Raw genomic sequence first — 19605 nt, 5'->3', positions numbered from 1 at the left:
TGGCCGCTAGACAGCCATACGATTGGTCACCTCCCAGAGAACCGCCTCCCTGCTGCCTCGTAGGTGACACGGAATGTCCCCAGGCTCCGTGCTCGTAAGTCTGGAGAGGGGCAAAAGTGGGCGTTCCTGCGGGTGGGGAGTACAGAAGTGCCGGTGTGACACTTCCTATGTGTCATCTGGCCTCCCCACCCCCACCCCCACCCCGAGGTCCTGCGGCTAGACAGCCGAAATCGGCTGTCTAACCACAAGTGCAGGGCGGCCGGAGCGTGGAAGAGAAGATCCCCCCGCACTTTCCCACCTTGCATTGGATGGGCGGTTGCCTCTGAGTTCGGAGGCGGCTGCTTATTCTGATAGGATTGCTCCTTCCATGTTGTTTCTCTGACTAGTTCAGACAGCTGGAAACCGCACCCTGTGGAGCCTTCTAGATTCTCTGAGAGCAATGCAGCTCTATGGAAAGAGTAATATCTGACTCGGCATGCTCCTTATGGCCATCACGTCCCAGTGATGATTCACATGAGTGAAACAGCACTCTTTTCAGCTATGGCATTTGTGCTATTTGTGCTGATTGCTGCTGGGAAGCAAGGCTGTCATGTAGATGGGCTAAATCAGGCATTATTTCCCTTATGTGGCTATGTCCCTGGAGGCATTTGGGCCACTCTTCATGAAGATTTTTTCAGTGGTCAACTGTGTGAAGTCCTGATTCTTCTCCCCATGCTGCTTCTGCTTTCATAAATTCGCAGTTACAATTCGTGGGCAAAGAGCTGACCTAACTCACCTGAGTCATGGGCCGTTGGTGGCAAGAGTGCTGGGCAGGGGGTTGCCTCCTTTTCCTTAGTGAAGCTTGTTTCCCACTTGGAGAACAAACTCCTGAAAAAACTGTGTAGAGTATTCTTAACTTTCTCAGGGTTAAGCTGCACTGTAATACCTAGTAGTCGCCCACTGCAACTCAGAAGAGAAGAACATACTTATCTAGATCTCTGGTCTGTGATGTGTTGGGAAAACACTGAGCAGAGGTATATAATAACATTAAAAGCTGCATTTAAGAATGTGGGAGCATCTGTGAAAAGACTGACAAGAACTTCAGAACTCAGGATCGAACTGCCTGGATCCTAACTAGAGATGTGAAGGCCCAGGAAAAAAATGGTAAAAATTCAGGAAAAACTCCCCCCCCCCCCCGGACTGTTTTTGTTTTTTTTCCAAAAAATTGAACAGCTTTGGGTTATGACTTTTTTTTAGAATTAAGGCAAAGTATTTATATATCGTTACCCAGCCTTTACTTCCCCAAAATGATTTCTAAAACCTATGTAATAAGAACACCTTCATAGAAAGACTAGAGATGTAAAATGTCTGGAAAGAATGAAGCCATGGGGCTAAATATAGAAAATATATATATTTAATTCTCTCTGTAAGATTCCCAGCATACTTAGTTCTTTCATTCCTTATTAAAATTACTGATTTAAAGTATATTTTACTGATACACATTTATGCTGAGTTTCCTAACATATGAGTAGAGTCACATTGTGCATTCTTGGCAGTAAATGTACATTCTTTGACCGCTTGGGTTTTTTTTCTATTAGTAGCTGTCTTTTAATGTCGTTCTAATCTATTCAGACAATAATTAAAAATTTACTGAGTTTACTTTTAAAAGTTTTTTTTTCAAAACGATAATTTTATGAGCAAACTAAGTCATACATAACATAACCTTAGGAACAGAATGGCTGCTTTATGTTCCTAAAGCAGCTCCCCTGCCCCCAACCTGGTGCCCTGCAGATGTTTTGGACAACAATGCCCAGCATTTCTGACCATTGGCCACACTGCCTGAGGCTGATGGGAGCTGAATTCCAAAATATCTTTAGGGCACCAGCTTGGGAAAGGCTGTCTTAAAACAACAAAGTGACTTTAGATCTGAAAAGAGTGCTAAAAGAATAAGCATTGCTTATGTTTTAATTTTTCCAAAATTTCCAATTTTTCCGAGCCTGCTGGAAAAAAATGTGTCTTTTTTCCCCATGGCCTCAAAATTTCTGGAAATGTTGCATCTCTAATCCTAACTAGGCTTCCGCAAACAGAAGGCTCCTTCCATTCACAGACAAGGGTGAGATCCAGCAGAAGAGAGGCAATTTTTGCTGATTTCCGCCCTCTCCCTGCTCTCCCCAACACTGTTCCAGAGAGTCTTCCAACCCTCTGGTGCAGATTTGGGGGTCGGGGAAGTAGGGCACAAGGGTCTGCAGGGGAAAGGGGGAATCAGTGAAAGCTGCCTTCCCACCCCCTTCTGCTAGCAGCAGCATCCCATCTGTGGAACTCTGCCCAGGGCACGCTCCTACCAGCGGGAACAAACTTGGGCTCGCAGCAGAAATGGTTCCTTGCTCCAGTTATTCTTTTTGGCCATGGAAATTGAAATACTGGTATTATGTTAAAGATTCATCAAGCATAAGTGCAAATTTCACACCATCAATTTCAAAATAAATATTTAATAGTATTCCCTGCAATATGGCTTCCATTAAAGTGGAAAGTAAATACTGTGTGTGTGTGTGTGTGTGTGTGTGTGTTTGCAAACTAGCAGATTCTCCACTTGACATGGTATAGGATCAAAAGCCAAAAGGTTGATTGTGTTTTTGTTGCCTTGTTCCAGATCTCCTCCCACCAGGGGTCTGTAATCTTCTTAACCCAGCAGCCATCTACGCGAATAATGAGATCAGCCTGGGAGATGTGGAGATCTATGGCTTTGATTATGATTACACATTAGCACAGTATTCAAACCTGTTGCATTCTATGATATTCAACACTGCCAGAGACATCCTAATTGAACAGTATAAGGTAATGCATCCTTAATTTTGCTGTTTTTCATCTCCTGGTTATTAAATGTTGCTTTTATCCTTGTTTAATACTTGATCTTAGGAGGTCAGGGCAGTGCAGTCTTAAGATGATACCAAGGCATCTGCGTACATCTCCAACTCATATGCTTGGGGCTTATAGCATGTCCTGCAAGTAAGGTGCATGTAACATCCTTTGGATGATAATAGCCTGGTTCATACTTAATGCTAAACCATAGTTTAATCACTCATTTCATTCATTTATTTCATTTCTATACTGCTCAATAGTCAGAGCTCCCTGGGCAATTCACAAAAGTTACAATGCAAAATACATAATATAAAATCTGTAACATAATGTGGTGATGCTGAAGGAGATCAGAACCATTTTCCTACATTTTTTTTTTAAAAAACTGCTCCTCCAGGAAGGACTGAATCACTGTAACACTGTCCCAGTTCACACAATCTCAGTGTAGTTAACAAGCATGTGCTGGTCACATGCTGGCTGATTAGCATAATTCCAACCCTGGTCACAGCTCCTTGTATCTCCCAAATGTGGCGAGGGTGGCTTGTAGGATTGGCTTGTTGTAGGGTTGTGGGATGGTTTGTTAACCACCCCAACAAGCCACCCCTACTGGGTTCAGATGACACGAAAAGCCACGACAGGGGGGCTTGGATCAACAACATAGTGCCTGCAGGCGCTGTGACCCACCATGGCTAATAAGCCAACCAGGTCACTGTAACAGCCGAATAGCATGAGCCTTCCAGATGACTTTTTCTAGTGTCTTGAACCTGAATTCAGTATGACTGGGCCCATGTTATTTCTGAAAGCATGACCCAGGCCATGAATAATATTGTATAAAAGTCTTGGACACCCATATGTTCACTGATGCAATTGCTACAATTGGTTGCTGGGATTTTATGTATTACATTTTTAAAATCACATCTTTACAATGAGGAGGTCATGGTAGCATACATGGTAGCTGCCTCTTATCCTGCAAAATCCCTGTGTGGTAGATTAGGGTGAGAGAGCCTGAGGTCATCCTATGAGTTTTATGACTGATCACAATCCAAATCTGTCACACTGTCCAATACACCCACCGTACTAGTTTGCTAGTCTTCTGGGATTCTGCTGGTCTTTGAATAAAGTAAATTAATGTAACCTATACCCTGTGTGACAAGATGCACTGATACTTTCTAGTTGAATGTTTTGCAGTACCCACAGGGACTCAGGAAATATGAATACATTCCTGGATTTGCCATAAGAGGGCTTCACTATGATGTGCACAAGGTAAGTTATAAAGATTCAATCTTTGTTGATGTGTTCTTTCACCATACTTATGGAGCTGGGTAATGTTGCTTGTGCGTTGTGTGGCAATATTTATTTGCCAACTTAGTCTCTCTGAAGTTATGGCTACTCCTGGAGGAAGAAATGAGATTAATAGGGACTTTGAGCATATGGCTCCTAACTTCTCACCAGCTTCTGGTGTGCTAAACAACCCAAGGATACACCATCCGTGTACTGTTTTAAGAACATAAGAAGAGCCATGCAGGATCAGACCAACGGTCCATCTAGTCCAGCATTCTGTTCACACAGGGGCCAACCAGCTGTTGACCAGGGACCCCCAAGCAGGGTATGAGCACAACAGCACCCTCTCACCCATGTTCCCCAGCAACTGGTGTACATAGGCTCACTGCCTGTTAGCACACGGCCATCAGGACTAGTATCCATTGATAGCCTTTACCTCCAGGAATTTGTATAACCCCCTTTTAAAGACATTCAAACTGGTGGCCATCACTATATCTTGTGGAAGCGAATGCCACAGTTTAACTATGTGCTGTGTGAAGAAGTACTTGGTTTTATCTGTCCTGAATCTCCCACTAATCAGTTTCATGGGATGACCCCGGGTTCTAGTATTTTGAGAGAGGGAGAAAAATGTCTCCCTATCCACATTCTCTACACCATGCATCATTTTGTAGACCTCTATCATGTCTCCCCTTACCCTCTTTTTCTGTGACATCTGTTGGGGGAGAGGGATAACCCAAGAACAATCCATGGGTTAGAGCTCTAGATTGTTTTTCCCTCAACAACCTAGAGTTTGGACATCACAATTGTTTAGTTAGTGTACCTTTCACTCCCAAACAACCAATGGTTAACTAACTGTTGGTTGTTTCATCATGCAAACCCAGTCATTATGTACTGGAAAAGGAAATGATACATTTACATAGCATCTTCTTACTATGTGGACCTTCTTGTCGACAAGCCCAATAGGAAGGCAATCTAGAAAGCAGATAATGCTTAACGGTGAAGAAGTGCAGCGGAGTCATCAGTATTTTTGGTTGGTTGTTCATGTATTAGTACTTTCTGAATCCAAGAACATATTTGCTGTGGTGGTGGTTGTGGGCGGGGAAGAGAAAGAGGGACATGATGCAAAAGGACGAAGGCAACTTGAAAAAAAAACAACTTGGGAGCTGTGGCATAGATTGTATGAAGTAGGAATGGTAAAAACATATGGGGTGAAATGTATTTACAAGGGAGAGGGAAGGAAGCTATATGAGCAAGGAAGGTGTAAGTGGTGGTGGGAAGTTCATAAGAGGCAACACAGAGAGCTTGCGTGGCAGTTCAATGGGGAAGAGCAATCCAATGGGACCTGGCAGATGTGGGTTTGAATTATACTTTGAGGAGATACAAATGTAGCAGAACTTAGCTTTTGGGGTTCTGCTAATAACAATAATTTTATATAGAAAAAGGCACCATAGTCTGACTTGGTGTAAGGCAGCTGGCTGTCTATTGATCTAGCCCAGTATTGTCTATTCTGACTGGCTGCAGGTCCTTGGGCTTTCAGGCATCACCTTCTACTTTTATCCTTTTAACTGGAGATGCCAAGGCTTGAACCAGGGGCCTTCTGCATGTAAAGCATGTGCTCCACCATCGAGCTGTGGCCCAGTCCTCAAAGATGGCTCAACTAGAACTCTGAGCAACACCCATACCACACAGTTACAGGAATAGAGAGAAGAGAAACCCATGAGAGGGCCTTTGTCATCTCCAGGGGAATGTCACCGGCTTGGCCGCTACGTGTTTACATTTAGGAGCTCACCTGTTGTGGATGTAGTCATTGTGCCAATATTCACCCATCCAGGGATGATACTCACCTAACTAATGCAAGCAGTTGAACTCTGTCTATTCTGCTGCTGTGTGCCCCTTGTCATGGTGCAAGGAAAAACAAGACATGAGTGTTTGGTCTGTACTGCCTGTCTGGTGAACTGTGTTCCCTTGTTGAGGCTTAGATCGATTCTTGAATAAGTCAGAATCCTACCCTCTGTGGCTTTGGGCAGGTGATTGGGTAGTCATTCAGGACACTCCATTGGCAGTGTTTTTATTTATTTATTTATTTATTTCATTTCTATACCGCCCAATAGCCGAAGCTTTCTGGGCGGTTCACAAAAATTAAATCCAAACAACACACAGTAAAACAATTTAAAATATACAGAACATTAAAACCACAATATAACAATACAACCACAATAAAACCTAGCAGCAGTGCAAGAGTTTAAAATACAGATTTAAAACAGCAAAAATAAAAATTTAGAAAGCTAAAATGCTAAAATGCCTGGGAAAATAAAAAGGTCTTCACCAGGCGCCAAAAGGAATATAATGTAGGCGCCAGGCGAACCTCACTAGGGAGCTCATTCCAGAGCCGGGTGCCACAGCAAAAAAAGCCCTCCTCCTAGTAGCCACCCGCCTCACTTCCTTTGGCAGGGGCTCACGGAGAAGGGCCGCTGATGATGATCTTCAGGTCCGGGCAGGCACATATGGGAGGAGGCGATCCTTCAGGTAACCTGGCCCCAAGCCGTTAAGGGCTTTGAATGTTAACACCAGCACTTTGAATCAGGCCCGGAAATGGACTGGCAGCCAGTGCAGCTGGAAAAGTACTGGCGTAATATGAGCTCGCAGGCCAGTCCCTGTTAACAATCTTGCTGCCCTATTTTGGACCAGCTGAAGTTTCTGGACCGTTTTCAAAGGCAGCCCCATGTATAACGCATTGCAGTAATCCAGACGAGAAGTTATCAAAGCATGGATAACTGTAGCAAGGCTATCTCTGTCCAGATAAGGGCGTAGTTGGTATACCAGCCTAAGCTGATAAAAAGTGCTCCGTGCCACTGAGTTCACCTGTGCCTCAAGTGACAGTTCTGAATCCAAGAGCACCCCCAAACTACGAACCTGATCCTTTAGGGGGAGTGCAACCCCCTCCAGAACAGGTTGAATATCACCTAGCCAGGCAGACGAACCACCCACTAACAGTACCTCCGTCTTGTCTGGATTGAGTTTCAGTTTATTAGCCCTCATCCAGTCCATTACCGTGCCCAGGCACTGATTCAGAACAGTCACTGCCTCACCTGGTTTTGATGTAAAAGAGAGGTAGAGCTGGGTGCCATCTGCATATTGATGGCACCTCAGCCCACACCTTCGGATAACCTCCCCCAGCAGTTTCATGTTGATGTTAAACAGCATGGGGGATAAAATAGAGCCCTGTGGAACCCCATGGCACAATTGCCATGGCACAGAGCAGTAATCCCCCAGCACCACCTTCTGGAATTGGCCATCCAAGTAGGAGCGGAACCACTGTAGTGCAGTGCCTCCTACTCCCAACCCAGACAACCTATCCAGAAGGATACCATGGTCGATGGTATCGAAAGCTGCTGAGAGGTCCAGGAGAATCAACAGGGTCGCACTCCCCCTGTCCCTCTCCCGGCAGAGGTCATCCCACAGGGCGACCAAGGCAGTTTCCATTCCAAAACCAGGCCTGAAGCCCGATTGAAATGGATCTATTACTTGCCACACCAGCAAAAGAGTGGTGCATTACATGATTAGGAATGGGGCTTCCCAAGTGCATAAGATTCCTTAGATGAACCGCTGCCATACCCACAAATTTACCTTCATTCCTCAGTCTTGCTGGCAATAGCTTCCTGCCAGTGCAAGGCTATTGCTACGCTGGCATGAGCTTTCTTTTTCTTTTTTGCATGCTTTGCAGGTACAGGGGTGGGGGCTAGTTACAATTCTGTCCTGCTCAGTGGGTCTAACTTGTGGATAGTGGTCTCTAAGTGTAATTTTAAAATGCATTACAATGTGAGGTTTAGTTAGGACTGTATTCTTAGGTTCTTCAGTCTGAGTAAATATATGAAGTATTTTCATAGTAAAGGTCTGCTTATCTTTCAGAGCCTTCTGATGAAGATTGATGCTTTCCACTATGTTCAGTTGGGTACTGCATACCAGTGAGTTAAATCTCATCTTTTAAAAAATATACACATAAAAATACAAACCTTTCCCTTTTTGGGTCTGTTGCTTTTTAGATTGCTGCTTTTATGCAGCATTTAGTGGCCAAGTGTGGGAATTATTATTTTTATGGGCAGCTATACACGATCACTTGCAGGACTGAGTTCTAAAACTGTGACTGAGTTGCTGTTATTTGAATGTAACAGCAAGACTTACTGAAGTTGGCTGTCCTGGGAATTGTGCTGTTCCTCACTGAACTAAAGAGGAAAGAATTAAAGAGCAGTTTGGGGTGGTTGAAACATGCACAAGCTGCATCAAGAAGATTAACAAGTTTAACTATAGTTACCAGAACACTATAAAGAAAGAAGCTGACATCCTGCTCTGTTAGATATGCATAGCTGCCATATTTGTAACTGGAGTTATATGAAAACATCCTTTCTGAGAATAAAAACAAAATCTTCTAGCAGTCTATTAAAACTCTTGTCTGAAGTTCAGAACATTATGTTTGAAGAGATTCTTCAAAGTTCATGTTTATTCATTTGGAAGAGTTGTCAGTTTTGGTGAATAGTTCTCAAAATTATGTAGGTTTCTTGTTATGCTCCTTAATAGCTTTTAATTCTTGAACATTATAAATATTATTATAGTTAAATATTAAACCTATAGCTTCAGGGAACCATAATAAATGTAATAATACATAAACTGGGCAGGGAAGTGGCAGTGGGTGGGTGAGCACAAGCTATACAGTCTTTGAACCAGAGTCTAGTAGAAAATTCTGCTCTGAAGAAGCAGTTCTTGCTATGATCCTGGGACATTCACATTCTTCTTTTGCAACTATGTGGTATCCTATTAATTTAAGTAGCTGATTCAGTCACATACCAGTCCAGTCTAGTTGCATAACTTCCAAAATGCAATACCAAGAACACTGGATGAGAAGGGGGGAGTTTTAGTTTCTCTTATCCTATAACATTATTGTTTTGGGAGGCACTTCTAGATTTAGGCAACTTCTGTTTCGTTCCTAACCTTGGAGTGTATGACCTCTCTGGCTCCCCAAAGTTGGCAATTCTCTTTGCTTCAGATACCTTGTGCTTATCAATGTCAATTTGGATAGAACGTAATAAAATATTTCCGCTTGAAAATTGTGGTACATGAAGCTCTTTTGTACTACTTTTTCAAAAGGCAGTTGTGAAGGTATGTGGTTAGTTGACTAATAAAAGGAGCTTAGGTCAATGGGGCAGTACTGAACCACCATACATTTAAACTAAAAACAGTACCTTGAGCTTTATGAACATTCTAATAAAATCACGTTGTTTCTATTCACTTGCACGATCTCTTCCAAAATATAATGGAACATCTCCACTATATAACTCTTTAAAAAAGTTTCACAGAACAACCAGCCATGTGTTATTCTCAGTGAAGTGAACAGAGCTAGCCACCAATGTACAAATGAAATGTTTAGTCTCTGCTTTAATGATTCAGGGAACAAATGAAATGCCATTCTACATTAGAAATGGACTTGGTATGAAGGTTAATTCCCGTTTGATTTTTTGGCTACGTAAAGAGCTGTCGCTCCATTGGTGGTTTGTTTTTTTAAAATCTCATTTAAGTTCTACTGAAACTTTTTGTACCTTATTTATAGAGGGCTGAAACCAGTGCCTGATGAAGAGGTTATTGAGATGTATGGTGGAACCCAGCATATCCCATTATACCAGATGAGTGGTTTTTATGGCAAGGTATAGTAAGCACCCTTATTAAGCATTTAATAAAATGGGAGTGTTGGCTCTTCTTACCAGCTAACAAATTTAATATATGGGGATTAAGTGAAAATGTCAGCGACTTCTTCCAAATTTGAAAAAAGCAGCACTTGCCAGTTTAAATTTATTTATTTATTAAATTTATTAATCGCCCATCTGGCTGGTCACCCAGCCACTCTGGGCAATGTACAGCATATAATAAAACAGTTTAAAACAATAACATTCTACAGTAAAAACGTTTCCTAAAATACCCTAACCCACCCCAAATGCCTGCCTGAACAACCACATTTTTAATGCATGGTGGAAGCTCATTAAAGAGGGGGCATGGCGGAGTTCCCTAGGGAGGGAGTTCCACAGAGTGGGGGCCACCACAGAAAAGGCTCTCTCCATCGTCCCCACCAGTCTAGCTGTCCTGGCTGATGGGACAGAGAGAAGGCCATCCGAGGCTGATCTTGTTAAGCGGCCTGTCTGGTGTTGCTGGAGGCGCTCCTTAAGATAGGCTGGGCTGGAACCATATAGGGTTTTAAAGGTCAAAACCAACACCTTGAATTTGGCCCGGAAAACAACTGGTAACCAGTGCAACTCCTTCAGCACTGGAGTGATGTGATCTCGCTGGCGGCTGCCTTTAATCAGGCGAGCCGCTGCATTCTGTACCAGCTGCAGCTTCCGAACCATCTTCAAGGGTAACCCCCCGTAGAGCGCATTACAGTAGTCCAAATGAGAGGAGACCAGGGCATGTACTACCAATGGGAGCAGATGGTCGGGAAGGAAGGGGCGCAGCCGCCGTATCAGATGGAGTTGATATAGCGCTGTCCGGCTCATAGCTGACACCTGAGCCTCCATGGACAGCTGGGAGTCCAAAATGACCCCCAGGCTGCAGACCTGGTCTTTCAAGGGTAGCTGTACCCCATTCAACACCAGGTCAACATCCCCCAGCCTCCTCTTGTCTCCCACCAAAAGTACCTGGGTCTTGTCAGGGTTCAGCTTCAGCTTATTCCTCCCCATCCAGCCACTCACCATCTCCAGACATTTGGACAGGGATTCTACAGCCAACCTTGGTGAAGATTTGAACGAGAGGTAGAGCTGCGTGTCATCCGCATATTGATGACAACACCACACCCCAAACCTCCTGATGATAGCCCCCAGCAGCTTCACATATATGTTAAATAGCATCGGGGAGAGGATGGAACCCTGTGGCACCCCACAAGTGAGTGGCCATGGGTCGGAAACCTCCTCTCCCAGTGCTACCCTCTGGTACCTGCCAGAGAGGAAGGACCAGAACCACCGCAATATGGTGTCTCCAATGCCCAACCCCTCCAGGCGGTCCAGGAGGATACCGTGGTCAATGGTATCAAAAGCTGCTGGGAGGTCGAGGAGAACAAGGAAGGAGCATTCACCCCTATCCAGAGCCCTCCTCATATCATCCACCAAGGTGACCAAGGCCATTTCTTTCCCATGCCCAAGCCTGAAGCCCAACTGAAATGGGTCTAGATAATCAGCTTCTTCCAAGTGTGCCTTCAACTGCGTCACCACCACCCGCTCAGTCACCTTGCCCCAAAATGGCAGATTTGAGACTGGGTGAAAGTTGTTCAGAACTTGAGGATCCAAGGAGGGCTTCTTTAAGAGCAGTCTTATCACTGCCTCCTTGAGGGCTGATGGCATCACTCCCTCCTCAAGGGAGGCATTCACCACCGCCCTGATCCCCTCACCCAGTCTCTCTCTGCAGCCCATAATGAGCCAAGATGGGCAAAGATCAAGTAAGCAGGTGAAAGCACCTTGTCCACTTCATCAGAAGGAAGAAGCTGGAACCGATCCCACAAAACCGGTTTGCCACAGGCCGCCTCTTGCTCACTAACTGTATCCACAGCGTGTGGAGTAACACTCCTAATCTGATCAATTTTATCTGCAAAGTGCCTTGCCAAGGCCTCACAGGAGGCCTTAGAATGCTCCAGTGGTTCCGGAGCCACAGGACCGACCATGCTCCGGACCACTTGGAACAGCCTCCTGGGACAGCACTCTGCAGACGCGATAGAGGCAGCATAATATTCCTTTTTTGCTGCCTTCACCGCCACATGATAGGCTGAAGATACAGCTCTAGCCCGTGTCTGATCGTCTTTGGAGCAAGACTTCCGCCACCGGCACTCTAGCCGTCTCACCTCCTGTTTCAGAGCTCGTAACTGCAGATTGAACCATGGTGCAGTCCGAGCCCTGTTCAGGGGGAGAGGGCGTTTCGGAGCCACCTGATCTAATGCCCCAGTGATTGCGGCATTCCAGCCACCCACCAGGGTCTTGACCGAGTGGCCATTGGCGTGCACCAGGGAATCCCCAAGCGCGTTCAGGAATCCATTTGGATCCATAAGACGCCTGGGGAGGACCATTTTAATGGGTCCTCCACTCCTGCGGAGGGGGTGTGGAACCGAGAAGTCCAACGTCACCAGATAGTGACCTGACCATGACAAGGGGGTGGTGGATATACCCCCGATTTCCAGATCACTCCCCGCTTCTCCAGAAACAAACACAAGGTCTAGTGCATGCTGGCTACATGGGTGGGCCCAGTTAGAATATGGTGCAGCTTCCAGGAAGCCATGGTCTCCATGACGTCCCAAGGTGCTCCTGTGAGGATGGCCCCCGAATGTACGTTGAAGTCCCCCAACACCAATAAATTAGGGGACTGTACACGCACATCAGAGACCACCTCAAACACCTCGGCCAGGGAGTCAGTCGTGCAGCGGGGTGGATGGCACATGAGCAGAATCCCCAGACTGCCCTTCGGGCCCAACCTCCAGTACATGCACTCAGCAACCTTGGTCTCCCGGAGAGGGGGTCTGGTGAAGACCAAGGACTCTCAGTAGATAACAGCCACTCCCCCTCCCTGATCCCCAGTCTTTGGCTGCTGTGTTTACGAAAATCTGGCTGGACACATGGCTGCAAGGGTTGGAGCAGCAGCCTCGGCCAGCCAGGTCTCCATAATACATGCCAGGTCTGCACCCTCATCCAGGATCATGTCATGGATGAGGGAGGTTTTCTGGGTAACAGACCTGGCATTGCAGAGCAGCAAACGAAGGCCAGAAGATGGAGTCACGCCTCTCCCAGCCATCCTTTGGCTCTGGACAGGCCCGGAGCAGGGGACAGATACTACACATCTCTCCCTTGTTCCCCTTACCTGGCATGGCCTGCCCCTAGCGCTCCGCCAGTGCCTGCCGCCCAGCCTCGGTATCTTCTGGCCCCCAACAGTTCCCCCACTGCCTCTATCAGGTGGACACATGCCCCCTCGCTCCCGCCTATCAGGCAGGCTACCCCCCCTTAAAACACAACAGAATCCCCCAGAAATTAAATACAAAACAACAACAACAACAAAACAATTAAAAAATCCCCTTAAAAATACTGCCAGGCAGGAGTCCACAGTAGTGATAGTGGTGGTGGCGGCAGAGCAGCAGCAGGCACGCCTCTTCCCCAATGGCGGCAGCTTCTCGTGCAGGCCCTGGCTCTCCCAGGCCACCTCAGCCAGCCAGCTTATGTAGCCCCTCCAGGAAGGGGTAGGTGGAAGCAGCACAGCTGGCTCGGTACCTGGGGCCCTGGTCCTGCAGGGACTGGCGGTCTGCCAGGCAGAAGTCTGCAGGGAAGGCCTGGTGGCAGCAGCGGCGGCAGCTGCAGCAGGCCCAGCAGCAGCAGGCACGCCTCTTCCCCGGTGATGGCAGCTTCTCCTGCAGGCCCTGGCTCTCATAGAGTATGCTTAAACATACTGTTTCTCTGAGAGTTGAAGAAGAGTTTATCAAAGAGACAGAGGGTCTGGATAACTTCTTTGAAATATTCTTGTTGACTGACTGGATGACTCTGGAGATGACATGCCATTTAAACTGCTGGTTAGGATGTCTCATTTGCAGTGCTGAGTAATTCTCCATATTATTGCATAGCACATAGTCAGTCAACTCATTTCTCACTCGGGGTGGCCAACATCTGGATCCATGGGGGCCATGCTATTCCAAACAGTAGTTCAGGAGCAACAAGTCTACTTTGCTGTACAATCTAACCCCCACATGGGTGGGGAAGCTCTGTAATAAAGTGTTTGGGTGACTGTCAGCATGTTCCTACAAAATCACAAAAGGCATGAATGATAACTGTGTAGAATATTTATCTGGCATCATTTTAACAGCAATTTTCCTTCCAAGTTAAACTATATGCAACTTTGTTGGTGTCTTTTAAAATACTACTGCAATTTCATTGAGAGCCAGAGGACCCCCCAAAATGCTTAATTTCCAGGTCTGACCTGTAAGAATCAGATGACTACCCTTACTCACTATAGCGCATTCTTTGTCGGAGCCTTTAACAGTCATTTGGTAAAAGGAAGGAGTCCTCTGTAGGCTACCCTTTTGACCTTCTACCTCAGTTAGGAAACACAGGCCATGTTTGCATGTCACACTAGCCCATGGTGGCTGGCAAGCCACTCAGGGTGGGTTGTTTTGTGAACAACCCACTGTGGGTGGCTAGCACACCCATCACATGATTGGGCAAACAACCGACAACAGCAGCTTTTTATAGAGCAGTTCTTTTGTTGCTATGCTTGTGAGGTTCTCTGTAGTGCAGTCATGCTTTTGTTATACCACCGCTCTCTTTCCTTGCCCTCACTGGGCATGAGAATGCGGGAGATGCCTGTGAGTAGTGTGTACTAACCTATAGACAATTTCCTGTAGGTTTGTGCAAATTATTTCCTGCATGCTGTTTCCTCAGTTACATCCATCTTCATGGGTGTAACTGAGCATATGAGGAGGGGCTCTTTGCATGAGCAAGGAAAGTTTTGTAGCTAGCACAGAATTCAGCATCCTGTGAACCTTATTCTCATTTTTTTTAAAAAAAGTCTAGCTGTGCAGATATACTTAAAAATGGAGCAATCCTTAGTGAAATCTCAAAAGGCAGGGAGCAGACTTTCAGTAAAGAAGGTTTTCAGTACCCTGTATAGCTCTCTTTCCTCTCTGGTTAAACACTACTTATGTGTCTTTCGTAACAGCCCTGTGAAATTAAAAAAAAAGGGTTGAGAGAGAATTACTTGCCCACGGACATTCCAAATTAGAACATGGGTCTGCCACATCCAAATAAAACACTCTGTCTCCTGCACCATTCTAGCACCATGGATATTATCCAAGGAATTTAATCATGGAAAGAAACAGGAACTTTAGTCTATGAATTTTTTTTAATGCTTGAAGCATATGCACTGCCAATTTACATTGATTAAAAAATCTTCAAACTGTATGTTTCCCCCAATAGACTTGAATCTCTCCCCCGCCCCAAACAAATAATATTTTTTTTCATAGGTATTCCTTATAATAATATACTTGGGTATTGCACAAACAATGAGGTTAGAAACCCAGAATCATTCTTCTTTATCCCGCTACAGAGAGTTTGGACATTGATTGCAATCCTTCTAAAGGAGACTAAATCTTGGTGTAATGAGTCAGAGTATTATATTGTGCAGATTAAGGCACAGACCCTATTTTTTGTTGTTAATCTCAATGTACATTGTTAAAATGGAAGAAAGGGGGGAACAAAGGTGATTCCAGCTTTCTCTGCTTCTCTCCACACTTCTTTCCCCCTTCCCCAGATCTTTGCCCCCTGTGATAGGGAGATAGAGGAGACATACCTATACTGTCTTATGCTTCTAAGTAACTTCCAAGTCTGTGGCTCAATTATGTATACTTAAGGCCGTTTTCTTCCGTGCAACCTAGTAACCACTTCAGCTGTGGTTAGTAATGCCAGGTCTATTTCCTTTTGCTGTGGAAGCCTATACCACCAGTTAGCCCAACGTTGTTTTCTGGTTGGGTTTTTCTGCCTGTAGTTTTTAAGTTCTCTATTTTCCCCTTCCTGTTGACACATCCCCTAGAGTGCTTCCTTTGTGTGAAGGAGAAGCAAATACAACTGTCAGCACCATCTACTATTAAAAACTCACCTTCCCAACCTTGCCAGACAGGCCTCAATAAGCACCGTCTATTATTAAAAATTCACCTTCCCAGTCTTGCCAGACAGGCCTCAGTAAACTCTTCTTGAATAGTCCCTGCTAGCAAATAAATAGCCGTCACTTAACTATAGATGCAAAGAATCTGGGCTAATGAAACTGCAGTCACAAGACAAAACAAAAATCATCACAAGATTGGTCTGGGAAGAAAACAGAACATTGTGGCAGAAGTAGCAGCTGAATAATAGGTCAGGGAGCACATTGTGTGTTGTGTGAGTGAGCCAGGAGTTGCAGTACCAGAGTAAAAGTCTAATGTCGATCCAGTGTCTGTACAGACCTGCAGCTGGGGAAGATTGCAGAAGAAGACTGGTAGTGGTGGAAAAGCTATCTTTCAGGAAAACGTGGCTGTCATTACAGATCTCATGGAGGAGTCCCTGTTAAGCTTTCAAGGAACCCCAGTGTTTCCAGAGGATACAGCGTGAAAACAGTGGTGTTATTCCTACAGACGAAATGTAGTGATGATCTATTAGGGGAAGGTGTTTAATCAAAATAGACAAAACTAGATTTTTCCCAATTTCATGTTTTATGTACAGTAGAGTTGTCAAATGGTCCATCTGTTTTCTCCTGTATTCTTGAAAGAGCTCGCTCAACATTGGGAAGAAGCAAATAAAATGTATTCCTGGGTCATATGCCAAGTTCTGTTGCAGCCTTCCCCAATGTGGTGACCTTGATATGTTTTGGGCTACAACCCTCATCATCCTTGACCATTTGCCATGCTGTCTGGAGCTGATGTGAGTGGTAGTCCAACATATGGAGGGTGCCACATTAGGGAAGTATGTTCTGCTCTGATGTTCCTGGCCAGAATGCCTGAATGTTTGGGGAGCAGTTAACAAAGTAGGAGCACCAGGAAGGGCCTACTGAGCATTGCCACACCAATGTTGGTCTTAAGCCAATCAGGGCTGGCCCTACGATTAGGTAGGGTGGGGCAGCAGCAGCAACTCCTTGACCATTCCACCTGAGCCGCCCAGCCATTCCCCACTCTTGGAGAACAGAGCACTATGTACCACACAACCTGTCCTGCACCCTCTCACCTAGCCTGCTGCCCTCAGGTGTGGCGCAGGATGCTGTTCCATTGCCAGTGTCGAAGTAAGATTCAGCTGCCAGTCCAGAGGGCTTCTGTATATGGAACAGAGTGCAGTCATCTTGTCCTTTGCCTCAGGCAGCAAAATATCTTGGGCTGTCCCTAAAGTCAATGGCAGTTTTATTTGGTCGTCTCTTACATGTGTAATTTCTGTTCCTTTAATCATTTCTTTAGTTCTGATTCCAAGCTGGTGCTTGGTAAGAACCTGAGACTCCACAAGATCCTCTCCTCATAGCAGGTGCATCCTAAAGGTTTCAGATCCCTTTTCTACTGCTTAGAACAAGAGTGTGTTCTCCACACGCTCACTTTTTCTTTGAAACACGTGAAGTCAGTCTAATGAGTTGCTTTTTAGTTTGTTGCTGTTTGTTAAAGTAACACATGATCCAGATGTCCTTGAGCATCTTGTAGATGCCTATGATCACTTGGTCTGTGACCCTGACCTTGGATAGTGCCCAATATCATCAAAACGGTTCCATGGTTTAATTGAATCTCTCCTTTATAAATAACTTTCTAACTTGCCAAGATTTGGGGTGGTGTGTGTGTGTGTGTGTGTGTGTACACAGAGACAGATATTACAGAGCCGCAAAAGTATTTTTATAGTTAAGCTGTCTAGCTGCTTAAATATTTTATCATTATACAGCCTGAAAGTTCAGTTTGTTATAAAATAAATATTATTTGTCTGATAAGTATGAAATTTGGCATGGAATGTACCTTGTGAGAAGTATAATAATATAAAATGGCTCAATTACAGCATTTAAAAAGTTCTGCATTGAACTACATACTTCCCACTGTTGTCTACACACTCCAACCATTCCTTTGGCTTACTAAAATAGTGTTGAATTCAAGGACATTGTGTATTTCTAAAGTTAGGAAGCTTCAAAACTCACAACCTAATTTGAAAATAACACCCTGGCAAATAATCTCATATATCTATATATTAGAATACTTGTATCCCATCTTTCTGGTTGTGTTATTCACATTGTTTAATGCTTAAGACAGCCTACAACATTTTTTAAAACAAACATCAGAATTTCAAAGATGGGAACATCACAGATACACATAAAAATTCAGGGTATCAATAGAATTACTTTAGCCTGCTCAAAAAGAGGTTCCACATCCTGGTATTAGAGGAATTTACTTGGAGAGCTACTGCATTTTGTTTTCTTAGCTTTAAAGCTGCTTATATTGAGCTTTGCCTATACAGGTAAGAAAGAGATATCTTTTCCTACAGATTTTACCAGCATGGTGCAAGTTGGCCATATAGAATAATTTTTCATCCGAGTGTGAAGAAAATGCAAAGTTGCCAAGGGAGGAAAATACAAACCAGATTAATCTCTCTCAGGGAAGTAAATTAAATTGCTGTGAGTCAGTGCAATACTGTATACCGGGGTGAGCAACTTATATTCATAGTAATTGGTTAACTTTTGTCAAAGGGGGTTGTCTGTCAAGCTTGAGTGGCTTGGTAAGATGGCAAGTCCTATGGTATTGACTTAGCGCTGCAGTTAGTGCACTTACTGCTTCCGCTCAGGTTTGGTTTTCTACCTTGGTCAGTTTTGGAATCTTCCTGTCTGGAGCCTCTCTCCAAATGGATGGCATTAAGTTCTTGGCATAAGGCGGATAGACCTCCGCCCACAATCTTGGCAGTTAAAGATACGTGGTGTATAACGTCACGCCAATTACAGTTTGACCCATTTTCCTATGCCAAATTGACTTTATGGGGAAATCCAGATCTAAAAACAGGAAAGAACATATTTCTGTGGCGGACCTGGACAGATAAAATTATCTTTACCCTGGATCAATTATTGGGTGTTGATTATGAGTTTTTGCAATTTTCAACTTTGCAAGAGAAATTTGATTTGCCTGCTGCAGCTGAATGAAAGTATTCATAACTGAAACATTTGTTAGTATCTAGATTCAGTCCTGCTGCTTTTACTGCCTCTGAGCCTCAGTTGCTATTGGAAACACTTATGGAAGCTGACCAGGTATATGGAACAGGGAACTGGAATGCCCTATTTTGTCTAACCAGTGGTCTGCTGTTTTGGTGTCTGTATCTGATATCTCTGTGGACCTCCGGTTATGTCTTATTCAGCAAAAACTTTTGTTTCAGGTCTACTGGGTGCCACAGTGTCCCTTTAACAAAAGTTTGTCAAACTCAGCCTATTGTTGGAGGTGCAATAAACATTTCTTTTATTCACATGTTTTGGAAATGCCCAATAGTTGCCTCCTTTGGGGAGGAAGTTATCATATGGTTAAACTTTGTATTGGAAAGCTCGTTAATATTTACTGATGTGCATGTTCTCTTAAACTATTTACCTGGTTTTTGGAATGTAACACGTGGTCAGCGTAAATGGATCTTTTGTGCCCTCTTGGCTGCTAAAAGACTGATACTACGATACTGGAAGGATAAAAGTTCACCGCATATAATACAATGGATTGAAGATTTAACAACACTAGCAACATTTGAAAGAGTGGTATATAGGCGTCACTTGTGAATAGGCTTGTATTCGGATATCTGGTCTGCTTTTACTGAAGCTTATGTGTAATCTGTTCTTTCCCCTGCCACCTGAATGTCGTAATATTTGAAATCGAAGATTTTAGTGTATGTTATATTTTCTTGTTTTGTTATGTTTTTGTTTGTTTTGTTTTGTTGAAACTCACAATAAATAAATTGTAAAAAAAACCCC

At 44.4% G+C, this 19605-nt stretch overlaps 1 protein-coding gene across 5 annotated transcripts in view; it reads left to right on the top strand.

The window, feature by feature from the left end:
- The window catches only part of NT5DC2 (5'-nucleotidase domain containing 2), a 53617-nt gene that overhangs the window by 9329 nt on the left and 24683 nt on the right, over nucleotides 1-19605 (top strand). For all 5 annotated transcript variants that reach the window (XR_014788495.1, XR_014788494.1, XM_084839741.1 and 2 more), the window contains exons 2-5: nucleotides 2630-2814; nucleotides 4024-4098; nucleotides 8026-8081; nucleotides 9719-9812. Coding sequence is in view for 3 of the 5 variants with exons in the window: in XM_084839741.1 (XP_084695867.1) it covers nucleotides 2630-2814; nucleotides 4024-4098; nucleotides 8026-8081; nucleotides 9719-9812 (410 nt within the window). In the remaining 2 variants the exon portion in view is untranslated. The remainder of the gene's footprint in view (nucleotides 1-2629; nucleotides 2815-4023; nucleotides 4099-8025; nucleotides 8082-9718; nucleotides 9813-19605) is intronic.

This window comes from Heloderma suspectum, chromosome 2 (genome assembly GCF_057233095.1).
Source record: "Heloderma suspectum isolate Gila_16-S chromosome 2, 16-S_ref, whole genome shotgun sequence".
Classification (NCBI taxonomy): domain Eukaryota; kingdom Metazoa; phylum Chordata; class Lepidosauria; order Squamata; family Helodermatidae; genus Heloderma; species Heloderma suspectum.
The sequence above is the reverse complement of the archived record's forward strand: the minus strand, read 5'-3'. Positions and strand labels throughout refer to the sequence as shown.